Source organism: Podarcis tiliguerta (assembly GCF_965153285.1).
Source record: "Podarcis tiliguerta genome assembly, chromosome: 13".
Classification (NCBI taxonomy): domain Eukaryota; kingdom Metazoa; phylum Chordata; class Lepidosauria; order Squamata; family Lacertidae; genus Podarcis; species Podarcis tiliguerta.
Genome location: NC_139546.1, coordinates 41,182,980 through 41,203,833, shown reverse-complemented (window position 1 = coordinate 41,203,833; position 20,854 = coordinate 41,182,980). Strand labels below are relative to the sequence as shown.

Below are 20,854 nucleotides of genomic sequence, written 5' to 3'. Positions count from 1 at the left end.
CAGGTTACCAAGGCAGAATAGAGCAGTACTATTACTTCCTTTGATCAGGACACTATACTTCTGTTGATGCAGATCCCTTGAACCTTTCCACATGTACTACTGGCAAGCCAAGTTTTCCTCATCTTAGATTTGTGTATTTGTAGGTACCGCTCTTACTTTTGTCCAAGTTTTTAAATATTTTAAACTCAGTAGTATCTAGAGTAGGGGTTGCTAATGTGGGGTAATGGGACATCTTCCCTTACATGTCGGAGGTCTTTTTCTGACACATACAAAGTCTCTGGTCTCTCTGGTCTCTCCCCGCAGTGACTTCATTTTCGTGAGTCTGTGATGGTCGTTGGAATTCACTGAATTGCATACTTCATAATAAGTACCTTTCAGTGCTGAAACAAAGCTTAGTCTAAGTTCAGAAAATGAAAGCATAAGGACATTCAGCCTCAGAACAGGTTTTTAAAAATACATTCTTACTAATAGTCTAGTAGTTCAGATAAAGTCTAACAAAATGGGCTGCTTATAAGGCCTCTCCCAAACACACAAACATGCATACATACATTTCAATACATTTATATTCATTTCTATATCCAGAAACGGGAATTTCTCCTATATTCTCTTAATTCACAAGACATTTGTTCCTTTTTTTTTGCACCAGCATAAGTCCCATTCATATCTAAAGTGGATTCCCCCAGATAAAAGGGTAAACATTTGCTGCCTCACTCATTATACTGAGGCTGCAACTCTAGGTTTGATCATTCCTTTGATGTAATGAAATGAGTGGCTTAGTTCTTACATGAGCTCTTCAGGCAGCGCTGGTGGGGGTTCCTCAGTGAATGTTGCTGGAGTTGAGATGAAGCCACCATGGAAAACAATGCCACCAATGAGGAACTCTCCTGGCTGATGATACGTGTGAAGTGGATGGTGTGGACCTTGGAGCCTGCATTTTGCTATGTCAGCCTCACATACATTGTAAGAAATCAGTTCCAGCAGCAAGAACACTAAAAACACCATCCTTAATACAAAGGCAACTCTTTGTTTTATGCAGAAACTATGTTTTTTTCTGGCAATACTAGAATAGGTTTTTCCAAGATAAAAATTGTCTCTTTTAAATGGTAGATTAATTTCCTGAGGGGACACAATATGGAAGTATCCAAAATTAGACTTGCTGATCCCAGACAGTATTTAAATAATTCTGGTTAAATTGTAGTATCCTTTGTGTTATGTTGCCAGTGGCCACAAAGAATACACAGGGATTTTTGAGGAGCAGCATATTAATTATAGCCCTGTTAATAACCAAGCAGGAGTGTAGTTGTTCATCCAATGCTCGGGATTCCCTGTGGAATTGCAGAAGAAAAATGCTGAAGAAAATATTCAGAACTGTTATTTTAATTTCCCTTTCATTAGATAATAATAGACTAGTGGTGTATGGGTGAAATTAGACGTTAGAAGCTCATAATAGAAGACCTTGTAGCCAATGAAGACTCCAACATGTAGCATGGTGCAGTCAGCATCTTGTAATTTGGCTGAGTGGACCTGGAGTCACACGAGCATCTGGCATGACTGGAATGGCTGCTCAGTGCTGTTCTGTAGGATTCCAGTTGTGTCCACTGGCTCTCAGCCTCCTTCCCCTGTGCCTTGGGAATGCATGTTTGCTCAAACCCTCAAGGACAAATGCCCCTGTGATTCTGGAGAGGTTGAGTTGGTGCTCCAGGTCCTCCTGTATGACTCCTTTTATAGAGCCTTGTGTAAAATCTCTCTTGATTCTGTCAGCCTCCATGAGCTAGAAACTTAGGGAGAAAAAGTATTCCTGAAATCTCTCAGACCCCACAGTTCATCCAGGTGCAGCTGAGGGTGGTCATGATTCCCAAAGTTGCTGAGCCTGACTTTCTAGCCTTTTGGGTCAATTTAATTCAGTGTCCACCTTCATTCAGTGATGCTGATATCTCTGGCTTCTTCTGCAAACTTCTGCCTTTTATTTTTTAAATATGTATTCTGCTTCACTTACACTAGGGCAAGGGTTGGGGATGTGTGGAACTTCCAAAACCACTCAACCCCAGACAGTATGGAAAATGGTCAGCAATGATGAGGGCTGTAGTCTAGCAATATGTGGAGGACTATAGGCTTCCCGGCCAAACTTTAGGGGATTAAAAGCAACTAACAAGAAAAGAAATAATATGTTTGCCTGTGTTTTTATATCTGCTGTAAGCCACTCAAAGTGGCCGGGGAAACTCAGCCAGGTGGGTGGGTTATAAATAATAAAATTATTATTATTATTATTATTATTAGTCCTACTTCCTTCCATTCCTGTCTCCACTTAAATACCCTGGACCTTCTGCAAGAAGGGCATAATCTTACAGACAATACTTAACAAGCATAGTCCAAAGATGTCCACAGAGAAATAAACGTTTTAAGGTTTAATGGGGCTTACTCTGGTTTACTTGCATTCTCCATTCATCATGGTTAGATCTAATCAATTTTATCTGCTCATCAAACATTTGATGAAGGGTGCCAACAGTCAGTGGAATATCCAACAATATACTTGTCACATAAATGATACGTATATGTATTAAGTATAGAGTGTTCTGATACATCACAAGTATTGGTGAAATAAAACTTTTCAATTGTAGCTTTTTAGCTGTCAAATAACGGGATGCGGGTGGCACTGTGGGTTAAACCACAGAGCCTAGGACTTGCCGATCAGAAGGTCGGCGGTTCGAATCCCTACAACAGAGTGAGCTCCCGTTGCTCGGTCCCTGCTCCTGCCAACCTAGCAGTTCGAAAGCATGTCAAAGTGCAAGTAGATAAATAGGTACCACTCCGGCGGGAAGGTAAACGGCGTTTCCGTGCGCTGCTCTGGTTTGCCAGAAGTGGCTTAGTCATGCTGGCCACATGACCTGGAAAAACTGCCTGTGGACAAACGTCGGCTCCCTCGGCCAGTAAAGCGAGATGAGCACCACAACCCCAGAGTCGTTCATGACTGGACCTAATGGTCAGGGGTCCCTTTACCTTTACTTATCTGTCAAATGTGTTGCGCAGTGAGGTCTGCATGGTCCTTTGCTGCCATCTTTTCCAATAATGAGAGGGCAGAATTCATTTACATTTTCTTATCTAGGACTCTGAATTTCTTCAAGGAGACATGATTCAGAAAAAATCTTGTGGGGAGGGAAACCCAATTCAGTGGCGAATATGTTACAGTACATTGATAAACTATGGAACTGACTGACACAGGAAACAATGGTGGGGACAGTGCATTTGCAGTTGGGTACGGCTTGAAGGTTTCCCACAGGCATTTGGTTGGTCAGTGAGAGTACAGACTGCTGGACCAGATGGGCCATTGGTCTGCTTCAAGAGGATCATCTTCCATTTATACGTTCTTGGGTATGGAAAGGTTGATGGTGAAATATGACTGTTAGCAGTACAAAACAATAATACAAAACAATAGCAGAACAGAACAATAATTCATAAATGAGTACTTATATATTCCATTATGCTGAAAGCTGTAAGACAAGTTTGATCATTCAGAATTAAGGACAGATAAAGATTTCCTTGCATATATTTTGACAAGAATTGCTTTGAGTCTTCTTGTCAGACATGCTACAAGAGAGTAATGTATGTGTAAACGTATGATTGTTTTCCTCAAAGCAAATAAGTCAATTTTACAAAGGAAATTTAAACTATGGGAATTTGGAGTCTAGAAAAAATTGTAAAAGGGAGCAGCTGAACTTATATTTCCAAATATTCTACTGTAAACACAGAGGAAAACACAAAATACAGCAGATGACAGGTTTCTCATTTCTTTAATTTTTCTTCCTTATTAGCTGTTCCCTATTGTTCAGCTCAGGCCTCAGGATGATTATGTAACATTTGGGGAAGAAGATGCAACCCAGCAACCCACCACCGGAGGCTAAGATGGAGAAGATCTCCACAGCTACCATGTATTTTCCCTTGGTGCTCAGGTAGGAGGGAATAAAGGAGAGCCAAACACTGCAGAAGACCAACATGCTGAAAGTGATAAACTTGGCTTCGTTGAAACTGTCTGGTAACTTCCTGGCGAGGAAAGCCACAGCAAAGCTTACAGTTGCCAGGCAGCCCATGTAGATGAGGACATAGTAAAACATTGTTACAGACCCTTCATTACATTCTAGCCTGCACAGGAGTCCCCACCTCCAGGGCCGGCTGAGCTGGGACAGGGGCTTGAGTCTGAAGGGCCTGCACCTGTGCCAGATCCTCAGGAGCAGACGCCAGTTGCATCCACTCTGGCTCTGGAGGTGATTGAGGATCCATTGCCTCACTTCCGGAGTTGGTGCCATCGGCGAAAGGAGGAACTTCTCTGCACGGAGAAGTCCGCTCCACAGAAATTGGGTCTGGCTGCCACGGCGAAGGCAGAGACCCTCTAGAAATCACAGGCGGGAGAAGCCTGTGAGCTTGGGATCCGGCGGGCACCATTGCGCTCCCCCCAGAAGCAAGGGAAACCCCTTTTTTTCTTAGGGATTTCCCTGTCGGAGAGGGGGGGTGTGGCACGGTGCTGAGGATCGATCGCTACTTCTGTGGAGTGAAGCCGCTAATCTTTCGTCGGAGAGCGTCAACTTTTTCCTGGCAATTTGGAACATTTGACAGCAACAACCCATGAGTAAAGGGGAATTTGGAATTTTTTTAAAAAAGGATAAATTGATGAATCGGGCGGGCTACGATCGGGGGAGGTCAGAAACAGGAAGTCCGCCTCCCCCTTTTTGTAAACAAGCGGAAACAAAGAGACTGAGCTAAAACCCCTGAAAATACTTAATTAACGGCTAAGTTCTAATATTGAAATTAACAAACCCCCCCTTGAAGGCAGGAGAAGTGGGGGGAGCTTTTATTTGAGACTGAATAGACCTGCGAAGTGGTAGAGAAGATCTTAAAACCCCATCGTCCAGACCCTGCGATCGGACTGCCAGTGGAATATATACCGGTTGTATTGGAAACGTTACTTAAAAGACGCAACATTGTTTTGGACTGTCTGCCCTTGCTACAAAAGGGCTAAAGAGACTGGGAATAGTTACAAATTAATTTTACTGTTGCAGTTAAGTGATATAAAGGGGAAAAAGACCAAGTTAAATTCAGCCAGCAACTTTGTCCCTCTAGAGGAAACTTTTGAAATTGCTACAACTGACAAGTGTCTAAAGTGGAAATTCCCCATTCTATGTTATGACTTCGGGACTGTGAGATCTAACCTTGAGCTGGGGAATTGTTATGGCAGATGGGAAAGGGAAAATAAGCACATCAACGACAAGGTCTGGGAAATTGCTGAGAAGAGCTTCAGTATCTGGATCAACAACTCCATTTGCCTTACCTCAACCCAAAGTAAAAGAAATGGCTTCAGATGAAGGTGTGGCTAATGCTTTTAAAAAAATTAATGACTCTTTGGAACAACTTAGCAAGAAAGTTGATGCTACCAATCAAAAGGTGGACAACACAATTAAGAAAATTGACGAGAATACAGAAAGATTGATCAGTTTGGAACAGAAACCCAATAGTAACACAGAATCTATTGTACAGCTGATTAAAGAATCTAATTTGACACGGCAGACGAGGCAAGGGAAAAAGTTGCAGTTGTGGAAGCTAAATTGGACCAATTGGAGGCAGAAAGTGTCCCAGACCTGGCGAGACAACTGGAGGACCATAAATTAAAATTTTCTATGTTAGAGCTCAAGGACAAACAGGTTAATCTAAGGATCAGAGCGATACCCGAGGTCGAGAAAGATAACTTGGCAGACTTTCTCACGCAACAATTTGTAGAATTTTGGGAACTGAAACAAGAGGATTTCAGAATCGTGAGAGCCTTCAGGCTTGGAAGAGGAGGGAGGAAAGAGAAGAACAGAGTAAGAGATTGTCTGATTACCCTAAGAACCAAAGAGGAAAGAGACATAATTTTGAGTCAGCACTACAAGAAATCCTTGGTGATAGAGCAATCAAGAGTGGAAATTTTTAAAGACATTCCGAAACATCTTCTGGACCTTAGGTGCAACTGCGTTGGATTGGCTGCCTTGTTGAGAAGGAATCAAATCATTTTTAGGTGGGAATTCCCCCAAGGTCTCTCCTTTACCTTTAAAGGAAGGAAGATAAAAATAAGATCAGAAGAAGACAGAGATAAATTTTTGAATAAACACGAGGAAGATCTGCAGAAAGAACTTGAAAAAGTAGGCCCGACCAACACAACACCGAAGGAAGAAGAGCAAGCACTTGGGGCAGTTGGAGGCAAGGAGAAAACAACTACATAATGGCACTACAAATATTGAGTTGGAACATTAATGGCGCTAACTCTCCTGAGAAAAGGAAAAAGATCTTTCATTTACTTAAAAAGGAACATTTGGACTTGATTTGTTTACAAGAAACACACGTGACAAGGCTACACAGGAAGTTATTAATTAACAAAAGATTGGGCCAAGAATTTATCTCATCAGATAAAGTTAAAAAAAAAAAGAGGAGTAGTCCTATATGCAAAAGAGAGCCTATCACCAACATTTATGTTGAAAGATGAACAAGGAAGAATTGTTGCAATTGAAATAAATTCACAAGGAGAGAAATTTTTGATAATAGGTATCTATGCGCCAAATGAAGGAAAATCGGAATTTTTTAAGAAGTTACATGAGACTCTTATGGACTATATGGAATATAATATGATCTTGATATGAGATATGAACGGAGTAGTGTCTACAAATATGGACAAGGCACAGAGACAGGTAGTTACTAATGACGGCAGACTACCAAAAACCTTTTTTGACATGACTGAGAATATGGATTTAGTGGACATTTGGAGAACTAAGAATCCTTTAGGAAGAGAGGGAACTTTCTTCTCTGAGGCTAAGATGACATGGATGAGAATTGACCAAATCTGGGTAACCAGAAGTCTGGTACCTAAGACAAACAAGGTAGAAATCAGCCCCCAAACCTGTTCTGATCACAATGCGGTTAAGATGGAAATGAAACTGGCGCCAGCTGGTTCCTTCAGATGGAGAATGAATGATGCCCTGTTTCGAAGTGAGGAATTCACCAAGAAGGCCCAAAAAACTCTGAGAGACTACTTTGAGATAAATATGAATACTACAGTGGAAAAAAGAGTTATTTGGGATGCAAGCAAGGCAGTTATGAGAGGTTTTTTTGATACAACAGAATGCAATTAAGAAAAGGACACAAAATGAGAAAAAAGATAAAATTCTGGAAAAAATAAAGGAAGGAAAGAAAAAATTGAGAGTGAAACCAAAGTCGCAAGAGATTCTGAAAGAGATAAAGTTATACCAAGTACAATATATGAAATTGATGAACGAGGAAATAGAGTGGAAGATTAGACAGATGAGACAAAAGACATTTGAATCGGCAAATAAGTGTGGGAAACTCTTGGCATGGCAATTGAAAAAAAGACAGAAATTAAACACAGTCACGAATTTGGAAGTGGATGGAAAGAATATACAGAATCCGGTGGAAATCAGAAGATGCTTCCAGAAGTATTTCAAGCAATTGTATACACAGGAGAAACAGAAAGGAATGGACAATGATAGATTTTTGGAAGTAAATGGACTACAAAAAATCTCTCAGGAAAACAAGTTAATGTTGAATCATAAAATTACAGAGCAGGAAGTAGAAGGGACCATACAGAATATGCAGTTGGGCAAATCTCCAGGACAGGATGGACTGACTTCAAGATACTACAGAACTTTGAAAGAATGGTTAATACAACCTTTAAAAGAAGTCTGTAATGAAATATTGGAGGGGGAAAAGGCACCGGAGTCGTGGAAAGAGGCTTATATTACACTTATACCAAAAACAGAGACTGAAAAGACACAACTTAAGAACTACCACCCCATATCACTGCTTAATGTGGATTACAAAATTTTTGCAGATATATTGGCTAAAAGACTAAAAAAGGTAGTAGCAGAAGTAATTCATAAAGATCAAGCGGGCTTTCTCCCAGGCAGACATTTGAAGGACAACACGAGGAACATAATTAATATTATTGAAAAATTACAGGAGAATATAAATACTAAAGCAGTTCTGATATTTGTGGATGTGGAGAAAGCCTTTGACAACATTTCTTGGAGTTTTATGAAAAAGAATTTAAAGGGATTGGGGGTTGGTGAAAGATTTGGAAATGGTATAGGCGCAATTTATACAGAACAGAAGGCCAAATTAATTGTGAACAATGTGGTGACGGAAGAATTTAAGATTGAGAAAGGAACGCGACAAGGGTGCCCAATCTCTCCATTGCTCTTTATATCGGTCCTGGAGGTTTTGCTGAATATGACAAGAAGGGACCAGCAGGTGGAAGGGATACAGGTGGGGGCTAAACAGTACAAATTAAAAGCATTTGCTGATGACCTGGTATTAACTTTACAGGAGCAGGAGACTAGTACCAAAAGAGCACTGAAATTAATCCAAGATTTTGGTCAGGTGGCAGGTTTTAAGTTAAATAAAATGAAAACAAAAGTACTGGAAAAAAACTTAACTGCAATGGAGAGAGATAAGTTCCAGAAGGAGACAGGACTATTATTGGTTAAGAAAGTGAAATATTTAGGGGTTAACATGACCTCTAAGAATGCTAACTTATTTAAATATAACTATGAAAAATGCTGGTCTGAAGTGAAAAAAGATCTAGAAATATGGTCAAACTTGAAACTATCATTGCTAGGCCGAATTGCTGTTATAAAGATGAATGTATTGCCAAGGATGCTGTTTTTATTCCAAACATTGCAAATTGTGGATAAAATGGATTCTTTCAAGAAGTGGCAGAGAGATATCTCTAAATTCGTCTGGCAGGGCAAGAAGCCTCGAATAAAATTTAAGTTATTAACAGATGCTAAAGAAAGAGGTGGATTTGCCCTGCCAGACCTTAAACTCTATTATGAATCAGCCACATTTTGCTGGCTGAAAGAATGGATGCTTCTTGAAAACACCGATGTTCTGGATTTGGAAGGTTTTAACAATGTATTTGGTTGGCATGCTTATCTCTGGTATGATAAGGCCAAGGTCCATAGGGCATTTAAGAACCATATTGTTAGGAAAGCACTGTTTAACGTTTGGATAAGGTACAAAGATTTGTTAGAAAGTAAAACCCCAAGATGGCTGTCACCAATGGAAGCGAAAGCATTGAAAAAACTCAATATGGAGGCCAAGTGGCCGAAATATTGTGAAATTTTGGAGCAAGGGGGAGACAGGCTAAAACTGCAGAGCTTTGAAAAATTAAAGAATAGAGTGAGAGATTGGCTCCATTATTATCAAATAATGGAGGCATATAAATTGGACAAAAAATTAGGCTTCCAGGTGGAAAAATCAAAGTTGGAAACAGAATTGTTAGAACCCAAAGTTAAAAATTTGTCAAGAATGTATAACTTGCTGTTGAAATGGAATACTCAAGATGAAATGGTGAAATCTGTTATGATTAAATGGGCACAGGATGTCGGACATAATATTATGATGGTTGACTGGGAACAGTTATGGAACACTGGTATGAAATTTACGGCATGTAATGCCTTAAAGGAGAATTTAATGAAAATGATGTATAGGTGGTACCTAACACCAGTCAAGCTTGCAAAAATCTACCATTTGTCTGACAATAAATGCTGGAAATGTAAAGAAGTAGAAGGGACTTTCATTCACCTTTGGTGGACGTGCCCGAGGATTAAGACCTTCTGGGAGATGATATATAATGAAATGAAAAAGGTATTTAAATATACCTTTCTGAAGAAACCAGAGGCCTTTCTCCTGGGCATGGTCGGCCAATTGGTGTCAAAGAAAGATAGAACCTTTTTTATGTACGCCACAACAGCAGCAAGAATACTCATCGCAAAGTACTGGAAGGCACAAGAACTACCCACTCGGGAAGAATGTCAGATGAAACTGATGGACTATATGGAAATGGCGGAAATGACCGGCAGAATCAGAGACCAGGGAGAAGAGACGATGGAAGAAGATTGGAAAAAATTTAAAGTATATTTACAAAAATATTGTAAAATTAATGAATGTTAGAAGTATATTGGAATGAAGCTATACGGTTTTAGCAGAAGGAATATTAAGAATGATGAACAGTAGGTGTTAATGCGTTAAGTTGGGAAATTGAAAATTAAATTGTATTATGATAAATTAAAGATTAAATTGACGAAGAGGGAAAGGATTTGTTGAATTAGGTAATTTGAACTAGAATACAAAAAAGGGAGGTGTGAGGAAGTCGAGGAAATAAGCTAATGAAAGATGTGGATATAAAATCTGGATGTGTGTTTTTACTTTTGTTTTTTTGTTTTTTATGTTGTATTGTTATATTGTTTTTATCTCAGTTTCTATTGTGGATGTATTGTTTGTTGAATTTGTGTATTGTTTTATTCTTTTTCTTTTATTATTCTTTATTGTCTTTCTTGATATAAGTATAAAATACCTAATAATTTTTTTTTTTAAAAAAAAGAGGATCCATTGCCTGCAGGTGCGACTCTCCCAGCCCTGTCAGGAGATGGTGAAACTGCCCCTGGGTCCAGTAACCCTCCAGCCTCTCCTGGCAGGTATGAAGCCACTAGTGTGAGGGTTGGTGTGGCTAGGTGTGAACCTGAATCCTTTGAGGATGTTCAGAAGTTGCCTCAGGAAGAAGCTAGCAAATTGCATGAGGCGATGCAGAAGGAGATGAACTCAATGGAGTCTCTAGGTGTGTCCTCCCTCACACATTTGTCGGCTGGCAAACAGGCTGTTTGCTGCAGAAGGGTTTATCGCCCTAAACCCACAGAGTCAGGAGAACCAGAGTACAAGGCAAGAGGTTTCATGCAGAGGAAAGGAGTCCAATTCACGGAAGTGTATTCTCAGACATCCAGAAGTGAAACTTTGCGCATGCTCCTAGCTGTTGCTGCACAAAGAGGTTGGAAGGTGAACCATTTTGATGTGGATGTCGCCTACTTGAACTCAGAATGAATACTTGAAAATCAATAAATACTTGAAAATTCCATGGCCTGCAATATTACAGTTTCACAGATCCCATTATGCTGAAAGCTGTGAGACAAGTTTTATCACTGAGAATTAAGGCTAGATACAGATTTGCTTACATGCATATTTTGACAAGAATTGCTCTGAGTCTTCTTGTGAACACATGCTACAAGAGAATAATGTATGTGGAAATGTATAATTGTTTACTTCAAAGCAAACAAGTCAATTTTACAAATTTATTTTCAACTGTGGGAATTTGGACTCTAGAAAAAATTATAAAAGGGAGCAGCTGAACTTATATTTATCTGTAAACACAGATAAAAACACAAAATACAGCAGATTACAGGTTTTTCATTTCTTTAATTTTTCTTCCTTATTAGCTGTTCTCTATTGTTCAGCTCAGGCCTCAGAATGATTATGTAACATTTGGGGAAGAAGATGCAACCCAGCAACCCACCACCAGAGGCTAAGATGGAGAAGATCTCTACAGCTACCATGTATTTTCCCTTGGTGCTCAGGTAGGAAGGAATAAAGGACAGCCAAACACTGCAAAAGACCAACATGCTGAAAGTGATAAACTTGGCTTCGTTGAAACTGTCCGGTAACTTCCTGGCAAGGAAAGCCACAGCAAAACTTACAGTGGCCAGGCAGCTCATGTAGATGAGGACACAGTAAAACATGGTCACAGACCCTTCATTACATTCTAGTATAATTTCTTCTGTCATTGAGTGCATGTCCACATCTGGGTATGGGGGAGAGGTTGCCAGCCACACAGTGCATATCCCTGCTTGAACTATGGAACAGGAAAGGAGAATGGAGTGGCCTAGTCCTTTCCCCACCCATTTCTTCATCCTGGACTCTGGTTTTGTAGCCATGAAGGCCAAAACCACCGTGAAGGTTTTTGCCAGGACACAAGAAACAGCAGTTGAGAAGATGATGCCAAAAGCTGGTTGCCGGAGGAGGCACGTGACCTTCTCAGGTCGGCCAATGAAGAGCAAAGCACAAAGGAAGCAGAGCAGGAGAGAGATGAGGAGAGCGTAGGTGAGGTTTCGGTTGTTTGCAATGACAATGGGTGTGTCATGGTGCTTCATAAATATACCTAGTACTAGAACTGTGATCAGAGAAAGGAAAAGAGAGCAGCAGGCTAAACTGATGCCCAAAGGTTCTTCATATGACAAGAAGCTTATATCCTTGGGTAGACAGGCATCACGGTTCCGGCTTGGATAGTCTTTGTCTGGGCATTTATTACAGTCATTCATATCTGGGGGGGAAACAAATATATTAGGTCACAGATTTCAGTTTGCTGAAATGTTTACTTTCTGTCTGAGAAGAAAAGAGCTCTGTTTAAATCCAAGTACATGTTTAGTACAGTCTTATGCAATGCAATGTGGTATTGTTGCAATCTAACTTATCTCTGTGTCATGGATATGCCACTAAAGCACATGAGACCGTGAGGGGAAAAGTACAGTGGTACCTTGGGTTACATACGCTTCAGGTTAAATATGCTTCAGGTTACAGACTCCGCTAACCCAGAAATAATACCTCGGGTTTAGAACTTTGCTTCAGGATGAGAACAGAAATCGTGCGGCGGTGCAGCGGCAGCGCGAGGCCCCATTAACTAAAGTGGTGCTTCAGGTTAAGAACAGTTTCAGGATAAGAACGGATCTCCGGAATGAATTAAATATGTAACCAGAGGTACCACTGTAGTTCAAAATGTTTAGAAGGTTCAACTGGGAATAATTAACCTAACTAACCTAAAACAACTAAACGTCGTACAAAGAGTTCGAAACAGTTTTATACATTTGGCACAAATTCCACACATTCCATTAAATTTAAATTTCCTATCCAATTGAAACGCTTTGTTTCCCTCACCCCATTTCCTCTTAAGGCACTTTGTTGTCTCCTTATGATTGGTCCAAATTACAAACAGTGTGAGCATGCATACTGACTCCCAGGTTAAACAAAGAAGCTTCCTCGTGGTCTGCTAAAATTTTATGGCAGGATTAGTTTCCACGTCAGTATTTTATTTCACTCTAGTTACCGTGAATAGTCTGACCACAGTCTGAGCATGCTCGTTATGTCAAAACATTATATGGTATAATTCTCTGTATTTAATTACTACAGTATTCTTGAATTTAATTTGTTCAGAGCTATGTGGTCTTGTAAGTGCCACAGCCAGTGCCATTGCCATCTGAATGTTTATTCACATTACCAGGGTGCAGCCTGTGTAAGTCAGAAGGAGTGCCACAGCCCCCTCTAGATATGCTCTGGACACAAGGTAGAAATGTGCAAAGAGAAAGGCATGCTTGGCAAATCCACACCATGATCAACTCTCATCCAGAAACCAATATCCCCACTGTGGAAGGACATGTGGATCCAGACTTGGCCTCCACAGTCACTTAAGGCCTCATGGTTAAAACTGTGTTTATGGAAGACAATCTTACTTGGCTATGAGTGATTGAAGAAGCAGAAGTGGGATCATTTTTAAGGGTGCTCCTGGTTGCGGTCAGGCCCCCAACCTGGTTCCCCCCCCCCGGCTTGGGCGGAGTAACGCCATCATGCCAGGGTGGCACCACGACCACCCTGGCTTCTTGACCAATCATTTGTCTGTGGGGTGATTGTGGGGGGATATAAAAGCTGCAGCGTGAGGCGTGTCAGGAACCTGCTTCACACTGCTAAACACCCCCCCTTTATTTTATGTGTCCTCTGGCCTTACTTTGGACTTTGGTTGGTCACCTGTCTTAGGCCAGGAGACGGGTAGGAATGTTTGCACTTGGCAGATTGGCAATGGCCACTTGGCTTTCGCCTACCTCTTAGCAATCGCCACAACTTTGTAAGGTTTGGCGGTTAGGCATTGGCTCATTGATTTGTGGGGGAGGGGAAGTCAGCCATCTCCTGCCCCTCCATTGACCAAGGGTATTCTGTTAAAGGAATCCAGGGCCTGGTTTATCCTTACTGACTTCCTGCAAAAGGGGCAGGAGTCTGATATCGTCTGCTGCCAATTCCTATGCCAATACCACTCACATTTCTGTAATCAATATAGTTGTGGCCTAAAATTTTGCCCAATAACCTTAAACCAAAATTATGTGTCAGTGTGAATTTTATTCTGACAAGGGGCTGGTTTGGTGACCTTGCCACACAAGAAGACGAAGAAGAAGAAGAAGAAGAAGAAGAAGAAGAAGAAGAAGAAGAAGAAGAAGAAGAAGAAGAAGAAGAAGAACTGCTTTGAACCACATACCATCCAACTACTCTGAATGCATGGTCATTCTCATTTGATTAGCATATTTAAATTATATGAAAGGCAATGATCAGAAAGAGGCAGGATCACATACACAGTAGATTATCTTTTTTGAAAAGTAAACTCAGCCGTCCTTACAACACCTTTCAATTATTAGTGCTGAGTCTGGATCTATTTAATCTATTTATTTCTCCTACCATCCTGGTTTGCAATCTTCCCCTCTGCACATGGGATGCAATCGTAGCAGCAAGGTCGCTGTCCCTCCTTCACTTTCTTGCTGGATCCTGGAAGACATCTCTCAGTACAGAGAGAAAGAGGCCGAGTCTATTCCGTAAATGAAAGAGCAGAAGGATCAGCAAGAGAACAATGAGTTTGGAAATCTTCATGTTCCTGGGCCCCTCTCTATGATGCAAAGCTGAGTCACCCTTTCAGCAATATGTAGAATGGCTATATTTTTTTAGTAGTAGTAATGGGTGAAGTGATTTCATACTCCCTCTATTGTTCTGGGATGTGTATGTTTTGTGATTACATAGCAGTTCCTCACATTTAGCAAGAAAGGCAAAATCTTGGGCCTTATCTATCCTCTTTTCTTCAGTTAAAAATCAGTATTTTGTAATTGTTAAGAAATATTTATAAAATATTTATAAATATAATAAAATAAAATAAAATAAAATATTTGCCTTTATTCCTTGAGTGACTTCTAGCAGTAAGCTTTTGGCTCTTAATGTGGTACTTGGATGCTTTGGTTGTATTCTAAACCGTGACATTAGCTTAAAAGACAATGAGTAGACATGCAGGTGAATATTCATTGCTTATGCAAGACTGAATCACCTTGGAATTATATAACAATTTGGCCCTACCTGATTAAACCAACCGTTCCATGTTATGGCATCTTCATCAAGGGTGAATGATTGGTCTGGAGAAGCCTGTGGATCTATCCTCCCAACACTCACTCTTTGCAAACTTTGGTTGTTGAATATAATCCAATTGACAATATTCAAGCTAGATACCACCTCACCATGCTGGTTAATGAAGACCACATCTCCAGCCGTATTGTTAAATGAGATACTTCTCAGAAAGTGATGGAGCTAGATTGAAAACAGAAAAAGCACGTTTGTAAAAGGCTGCAATTCTAATACATGGCTAAGGTATCTTTATCCTTTGGGCAGGACCTACAGAAAGTGGTGGGTGGTGATACAGTCAACTGTGAGTAGAGTCAGGTCCAAGGATGGAGAGACCACCAATTTTCTCTCTCCCACATCCCTCTCCCTCCCTTTCCCGTTTTAACAACCTTTCTTTATCTCCCCCGCCCCACACCTCTTTTCCTCTGTCCCTGTTCATCTCAGGAGACACCAGAGTGGTGTGTGATCACCTGATCTGAAGGAGGATTTGGTGTATATGGGATAGAGAGAATGCTGAACATTTATCTTGACCATGACCACTGCCTCTTATCTGTGAATGCAGTGGCATCCCAGTGGTCTCCATACTTCTCCCATGGAAGTGATTTTCCTTGTCAGAGATGAATGAGCAAGTTGACAACATTTTGGAAACCCATATCTTGTGGGGGAATAACAGGCCTCTTCCAGTTGAGGAAGTTTAGCCTATTACCTGCCAAAACTGTTGATTCTGATTCTTCCCTCTCCCTCTGTATGCCATTTCTCTGTGCCTGAGTCTGGATGAGAGCATCGCATGTAAAGCATGGGCCATGGCATAAACTGCACAGTAGATGCTGTAACTGTGGCCTGTCATGCTCATTTCAAAAAATGATCCAGGAAGGCTCTCCAGCTTCTCTTCTCCGGTGCAAATATTCCCCTCCACCTTGTCTGCAGTCATATCTGGGAATACACATCCAAAGGCCTGTTGCCAGAAGTCCCTGATAAAACCGTCCCCATCTGTGCTGGAAGGGTTTCTGTGAACAACATACTGATGAAATCCTGGTGGGTTTCTGAAGTGTATTTCAAAGGATATAGCACCATTGAATATTCCTGCATCCCAGTTCCTTTGAATGACTACTGATGCGAACTCAACCTGGGCTGTTATTATCCATACTTTACTTTTTATATTGTATGTCATGTCATCATGTACTGATAGGTATGGAAGCCATCTCAAAATTGTCATGTAATAAGATTCTCCATGGGTAACTATTATATTAGCTGTGCTGCTAAAAATTTTATGATTTATACTTGCCCCCTGTTGTTGCATGCCATTTATTTCAGAAATAAAACTTATACTGGGGACTCTTTCTTGGAATGCAAAGCAGACACCACTCTTGGTAAACATTGGGGAAATGGTTTGCACAAATCTTTCTCCATTTTCATTGTCCATTGCAATGACTCCAATCCACATCCACCTGAAATGCAGAAGCAAAGAGAGAATTCCCTCATACTGAAGGGCTTCTGAGGCTGCCATCTGGTAGAAGGGAAGCCCTGGGCTTTTATCATTCATCACTGGAGCAGAGCCATAAATGAGCTAAAAAGTAAATGGAGGAAGAGAAGAGACAAAGTAGATTCCTTTCACAGTATTCATATACATTATGTAGTGAACCCTGTTAGTCAAATATGCCCTTTGTCAACATTTCATGGTTTGGTGCATCTCTCTCATTTATACAAAAGACACACATGCAGATGGGCTGAAAACTTGGATCATCTCCCTTTTTTCATTTTTAAACCTTTGATTTGATGAATGGAGAGGGAAATTTGTCTGTTTTATATTATTTTTATGAACCTTGTTTACACATTGATGACTGGAGCAGGGCATTGTGTCTACTTCACTTAAAAACAAACAAAAGTTTTTTTATGTCATTGCAAAATTTGGCATGGTCTTCAAAAATGGATAAAACTGGATGGGGGAACATACCATGCCCCCAACAGCAGATTTCCTGGACATTTTCTGTCTATGTCAGAATTGCAACTTGGGTTAGATGCACATTTCTTCTCTGGAGTTTCGTCTTTCTTCTTCATGATGCACATGCCCCATCACATAGCAAAGCTGTGCTGATTCTTTTCAGACTTTATTTATGAACATTTATTTCACTTGTGAATCAGCTGCTATCTACTATTACTTTTCTCCTGCGGAACTGGATTCTATCTGCAATTTCCCATAACCTCTCTGTGTCTTTCATTATGTTGGGTGTGCTAAAGAGGAATAGTTATTGTACTGGCTCCTACCTGTAAGGTTTTTGTAGCTGTAAGCATTTTCCCCACTTTCCCAGCTTATTTGACATGCCCCCCTCACTAATTTTTCCACTGGTGCCTAAAATCTTATTTCTTTTATCCAGTAAGCAATTCCCCCTTTACTCAGCAGCTCAATTCAGATACCCTCCTAACTAAGCAGAAAATGATGCATAACCAAAAACTGCTGGTGAGAGAGAAGCCCACTGTCCCATCAGTGGCATTTCTTATATACGGTAAGTGATCTAAATTTGTGTGTAAGACGTTAGAGTTACATATATTTTTTATTGCAGTAAAGGTAAAGGGACCCCTGACCATTAGGTCCAGTCGTGACCATCTCTGGGGTTGCGGCGCTCATCTCGCTTTATTGGCCGAGGGAGCCAGCATACAGCTTCCAGGTCATGTGGCCAGCATGACTAAGCCACTTCTGGCAAACCAGAGCAGCGCATGGAAACACCGTTTACCTTCCCGCAGGAGCGGTACCTATTTATCTACTTGCACTCTGACGTGCTTTCGAACTGCTAGGTTGGCAGGAGCTAGGACAGAGCAACGAGAGCTCACCCCATCACAGGTTTGTCTGTCTGTCTGTCTGTCTGTCTGTTGTTTGCTAATATTACAATTATGTACCATCTTTATTTTCCAAGAATCTCAAGGTGGTGTACATGGATTTCCTTGCAATTTCATCTTCACCCGGAACTGATGCTGAGGAACCTGCCTCTTCCTCTATGCAAGCTAATAGAGGTATTGTACATAGGTGTCCTACCTGCGGAATCTTATAGATATCCAAAACAGTGGCCACATAAAAGGAGATTTCAGAATCCAGTCCCCCAATGACCCCAGTCAGACTATTTTCAACATCACATATATAGTTAGGGACAAATTTCTCCACCATGGATAAAAGCAGCAGTGTGGCAAGATATGTGCTCCTTGCACTGATATAGCTGTCATATAAGTGGAAGCCCAAGGTGATATTGGGTAGGATGTGAGGGTCTTCGTTGATCTGCTTGACTGCAAATGCCAAGGCCACAATGTGCTGGTAACCCTTAGGCACCACCCTATAATGAGAGTTGCAAATGTATCAGCAGGAACTTCAAAACACGTATTCTTTTACATATAAACAGAGTAGTTAATCATATTGAGTTCAGTGGGGTTAACTCTCAGGCTGATCCACTATTGAATAGCTCTTATCAATAGAAGGTTCTCTCTGATGTTTATTTGAAATCTCCTTTCTTGTAAATTGAATACCCTGATTTGGAGCAAGAGAAAACAAGCGTGTTCCATCTTCCTGGTGACAGCTCTTGAGATATTTTACAATGGCTATCATTCCTCTCCTCAGTCTCATCATAGATAAACATACCAAACCCCTCATCCGTTCCTCATAAGGTTTGGTTTCCAGACCATCTTTGTAGCCCTCATCTGCACATGTTCCAGCTTGTCAATATCCTTCTTAAATTGTGGTGATCAGAACTGGACACAGACTTCAGGTTACCAAGGCAGAATAGAGCAGTACTATTACTTCCTTTGATCAGGACACTATACTTCTGTTGATGCAGATCCCTTGAACCTTTCCACATGTACTACTGGCAAGCCAAGTTTTCCTCATCTTAGATTTGTGTATTTGTAGGTACCGCTCTTACTTTTGTCCAAGTTTTTAAATATTTTAAACTCAGTAGTATCTAGAGTAGGGGTTGCTAATGTGGGGTAATGGGACATCTTCCCTTACATGTCGGAGGTCTTTTTCTGACACATACAAAGTCTCTGGTCTCTCTGGTCTCTCCCCGCAGTGACTTCATTTTCGTGAGTCTGTGATGGTCGTTGGAATTCACTGAATTGCATACTTCATAATAAGTACCTTTCAGTGCTGAAACAAAGCTTAGTCTAAGTTCAGAAAATGAAAGCATAAGGACATTCAGCCTCAGAACAGGTTTTTAAAAATACATTCTTACTAATAGTCTAGTAGTTCAGATAAAGTCTAACAAAATGGGCTGCTTATAAGGCCTCTCCCAAACACACAAACATGCATACATACATTTCAATACATTTATATTCATTTCTCTATCTAGAAATGGGAATTTCTCCTATATTCTCTTAATTCACAAGACATTTGTTCCTTTTTTTTTGCACCAGCATAAGTCCCATTCATATCTAAAGTGGATTCCCCCAGATAAAAGGGTAAACATTTGCTGCCTCACTCATTATTCTGAGGCTGCAACTCTAGGTTTGATCATTCCTTTGATGTAATGAAATGAGTGGCTTAGTTCTTACATGAGCTCTTCAGGCAGCGCTGGTGGGGGTTCCTCAGTGAATGTTGCTGGAGTTGAGATGAAGCCACCATGGAAAACAATGCCACCAATGAGGAACTCTCCTGGCTGATGATACGTGTGAAGTGGATGGTGTGGACCTTGGAGCCTGCATTTTGCTATGTCAGCCTCACATACATTGTAAGAAATCAGTTCCAGCAGCAAGAACACTAAAAACACCATCCTTAATACAAAGGCAACTCTTTGTTTTATGCAGAAACTATGTTTTTTTCTGGCAATACTAGAATAGGTTTTTCCAAGATAAAAATTGTCTCTTTTAAATGGTAGATTAATTTCCTGAGGGGACACAATATGGAAGTATCCAAAATTAGACTTGCTGATCCCAGACAGTATTTAAATAATTCTGGTTAAATTGTAGTATCCTTTGTGTTATGTTGCCAGTGGCCACAAAGAATACACAGGGATTTTTGAGGAGCAGCATATTAATTATAGCCCTGTTAATAACCAAGCAGGAGTGTAGTTGTTCATCCAATGCTCGGGATTCCCTGTGGAATTGTAGAAGAAAAATGCTGAAGAAAATATTCAGAACTGTTATTTTAATTTCCCTTTCATTAGATAATAATAGACTAGTGGTGTATGGGTGAAATTAGACGTTAGAAGCTCATAATAGAAGACCTTGTAGCCAATGAAGACTCCAACATGTAGCATGGTGCAGTCAGCATCTTGGAATTTGGCTGAGTGGACCTGGAGTCACACGAGCATCTGGCATGACTGGAATGGCTGCTCAGTGCTGTTCTGTAGGATTCCAGTTGTGTCCACTGGCTCTCAGCCTCCTTCCCCTGTGCCTTGGGAATGCATGTTTGCTCAAACCCTCAAGGACAAATGCCCCTGTGATTCTGGAGAGGTTGAGTTGGTGCTCCAGGTCCTCCTGTATGACTCCTTTTATAGAGCCTTGTGTAAAATCTCTCTTGATTCTGTCAGCCTCCATGAGCTAGAAACTTAGGGAGAAAAAGTATTCCTGAAATCTCTCAGACCCCACAGTTCATCCAGGTGCAGCTGAGGGTGGTCATGATTCCCAAAGTTGCTGAGCCTGACTTTCTAGCCTTTTGGGTCAATTTAATTCAGTGTCCACCTTCATTCAGTGATGCTGATATCTCTGGCTTCTTCTGCAAACTTCTGCCTTTTATTTTTTAAATATGTATTCTGCTTCACTTACACTAGGGCAAGGGTTGGGGATGTGTGGAACTTCCAAAACCACT

At 40.8% G+C, this 20,854-nt stretch overlaps 1 protein-coding gene across 1 annotated transcript; it reads right to left on the bottom strand.

Moving 5' to 3' along the window:
* Window positions 1–11,285: 11,285 nt before the first annotated feature.
* LOC310663286 (vomeronasal type-2 receptor 26-like) lies at window positions 11,286–16,627 on the bottom strand (the record flags this gene model as incomplete). Its single annotated transcript, XM_083410922.1, has 4 exons — window positions 15,773–16,627; window positions 15,025–15,252; window positions 14,362–14,488; window positions 11,286–12,187 (listed from the first exon to the last, which is right to left on the bottom strand). Exons 1-4 carry the CDS (start codon window positions 16,607–16,609, stop codon window positions 11,286–11,288), a joined length of 2,094 nt encoding a protein of 697 aa, XP_083267048.1. The 5' UTR covers window positions 16,610–16,627.
* Window positions 16,628–20,854: the final 4,227 nt, after the last annotated feature.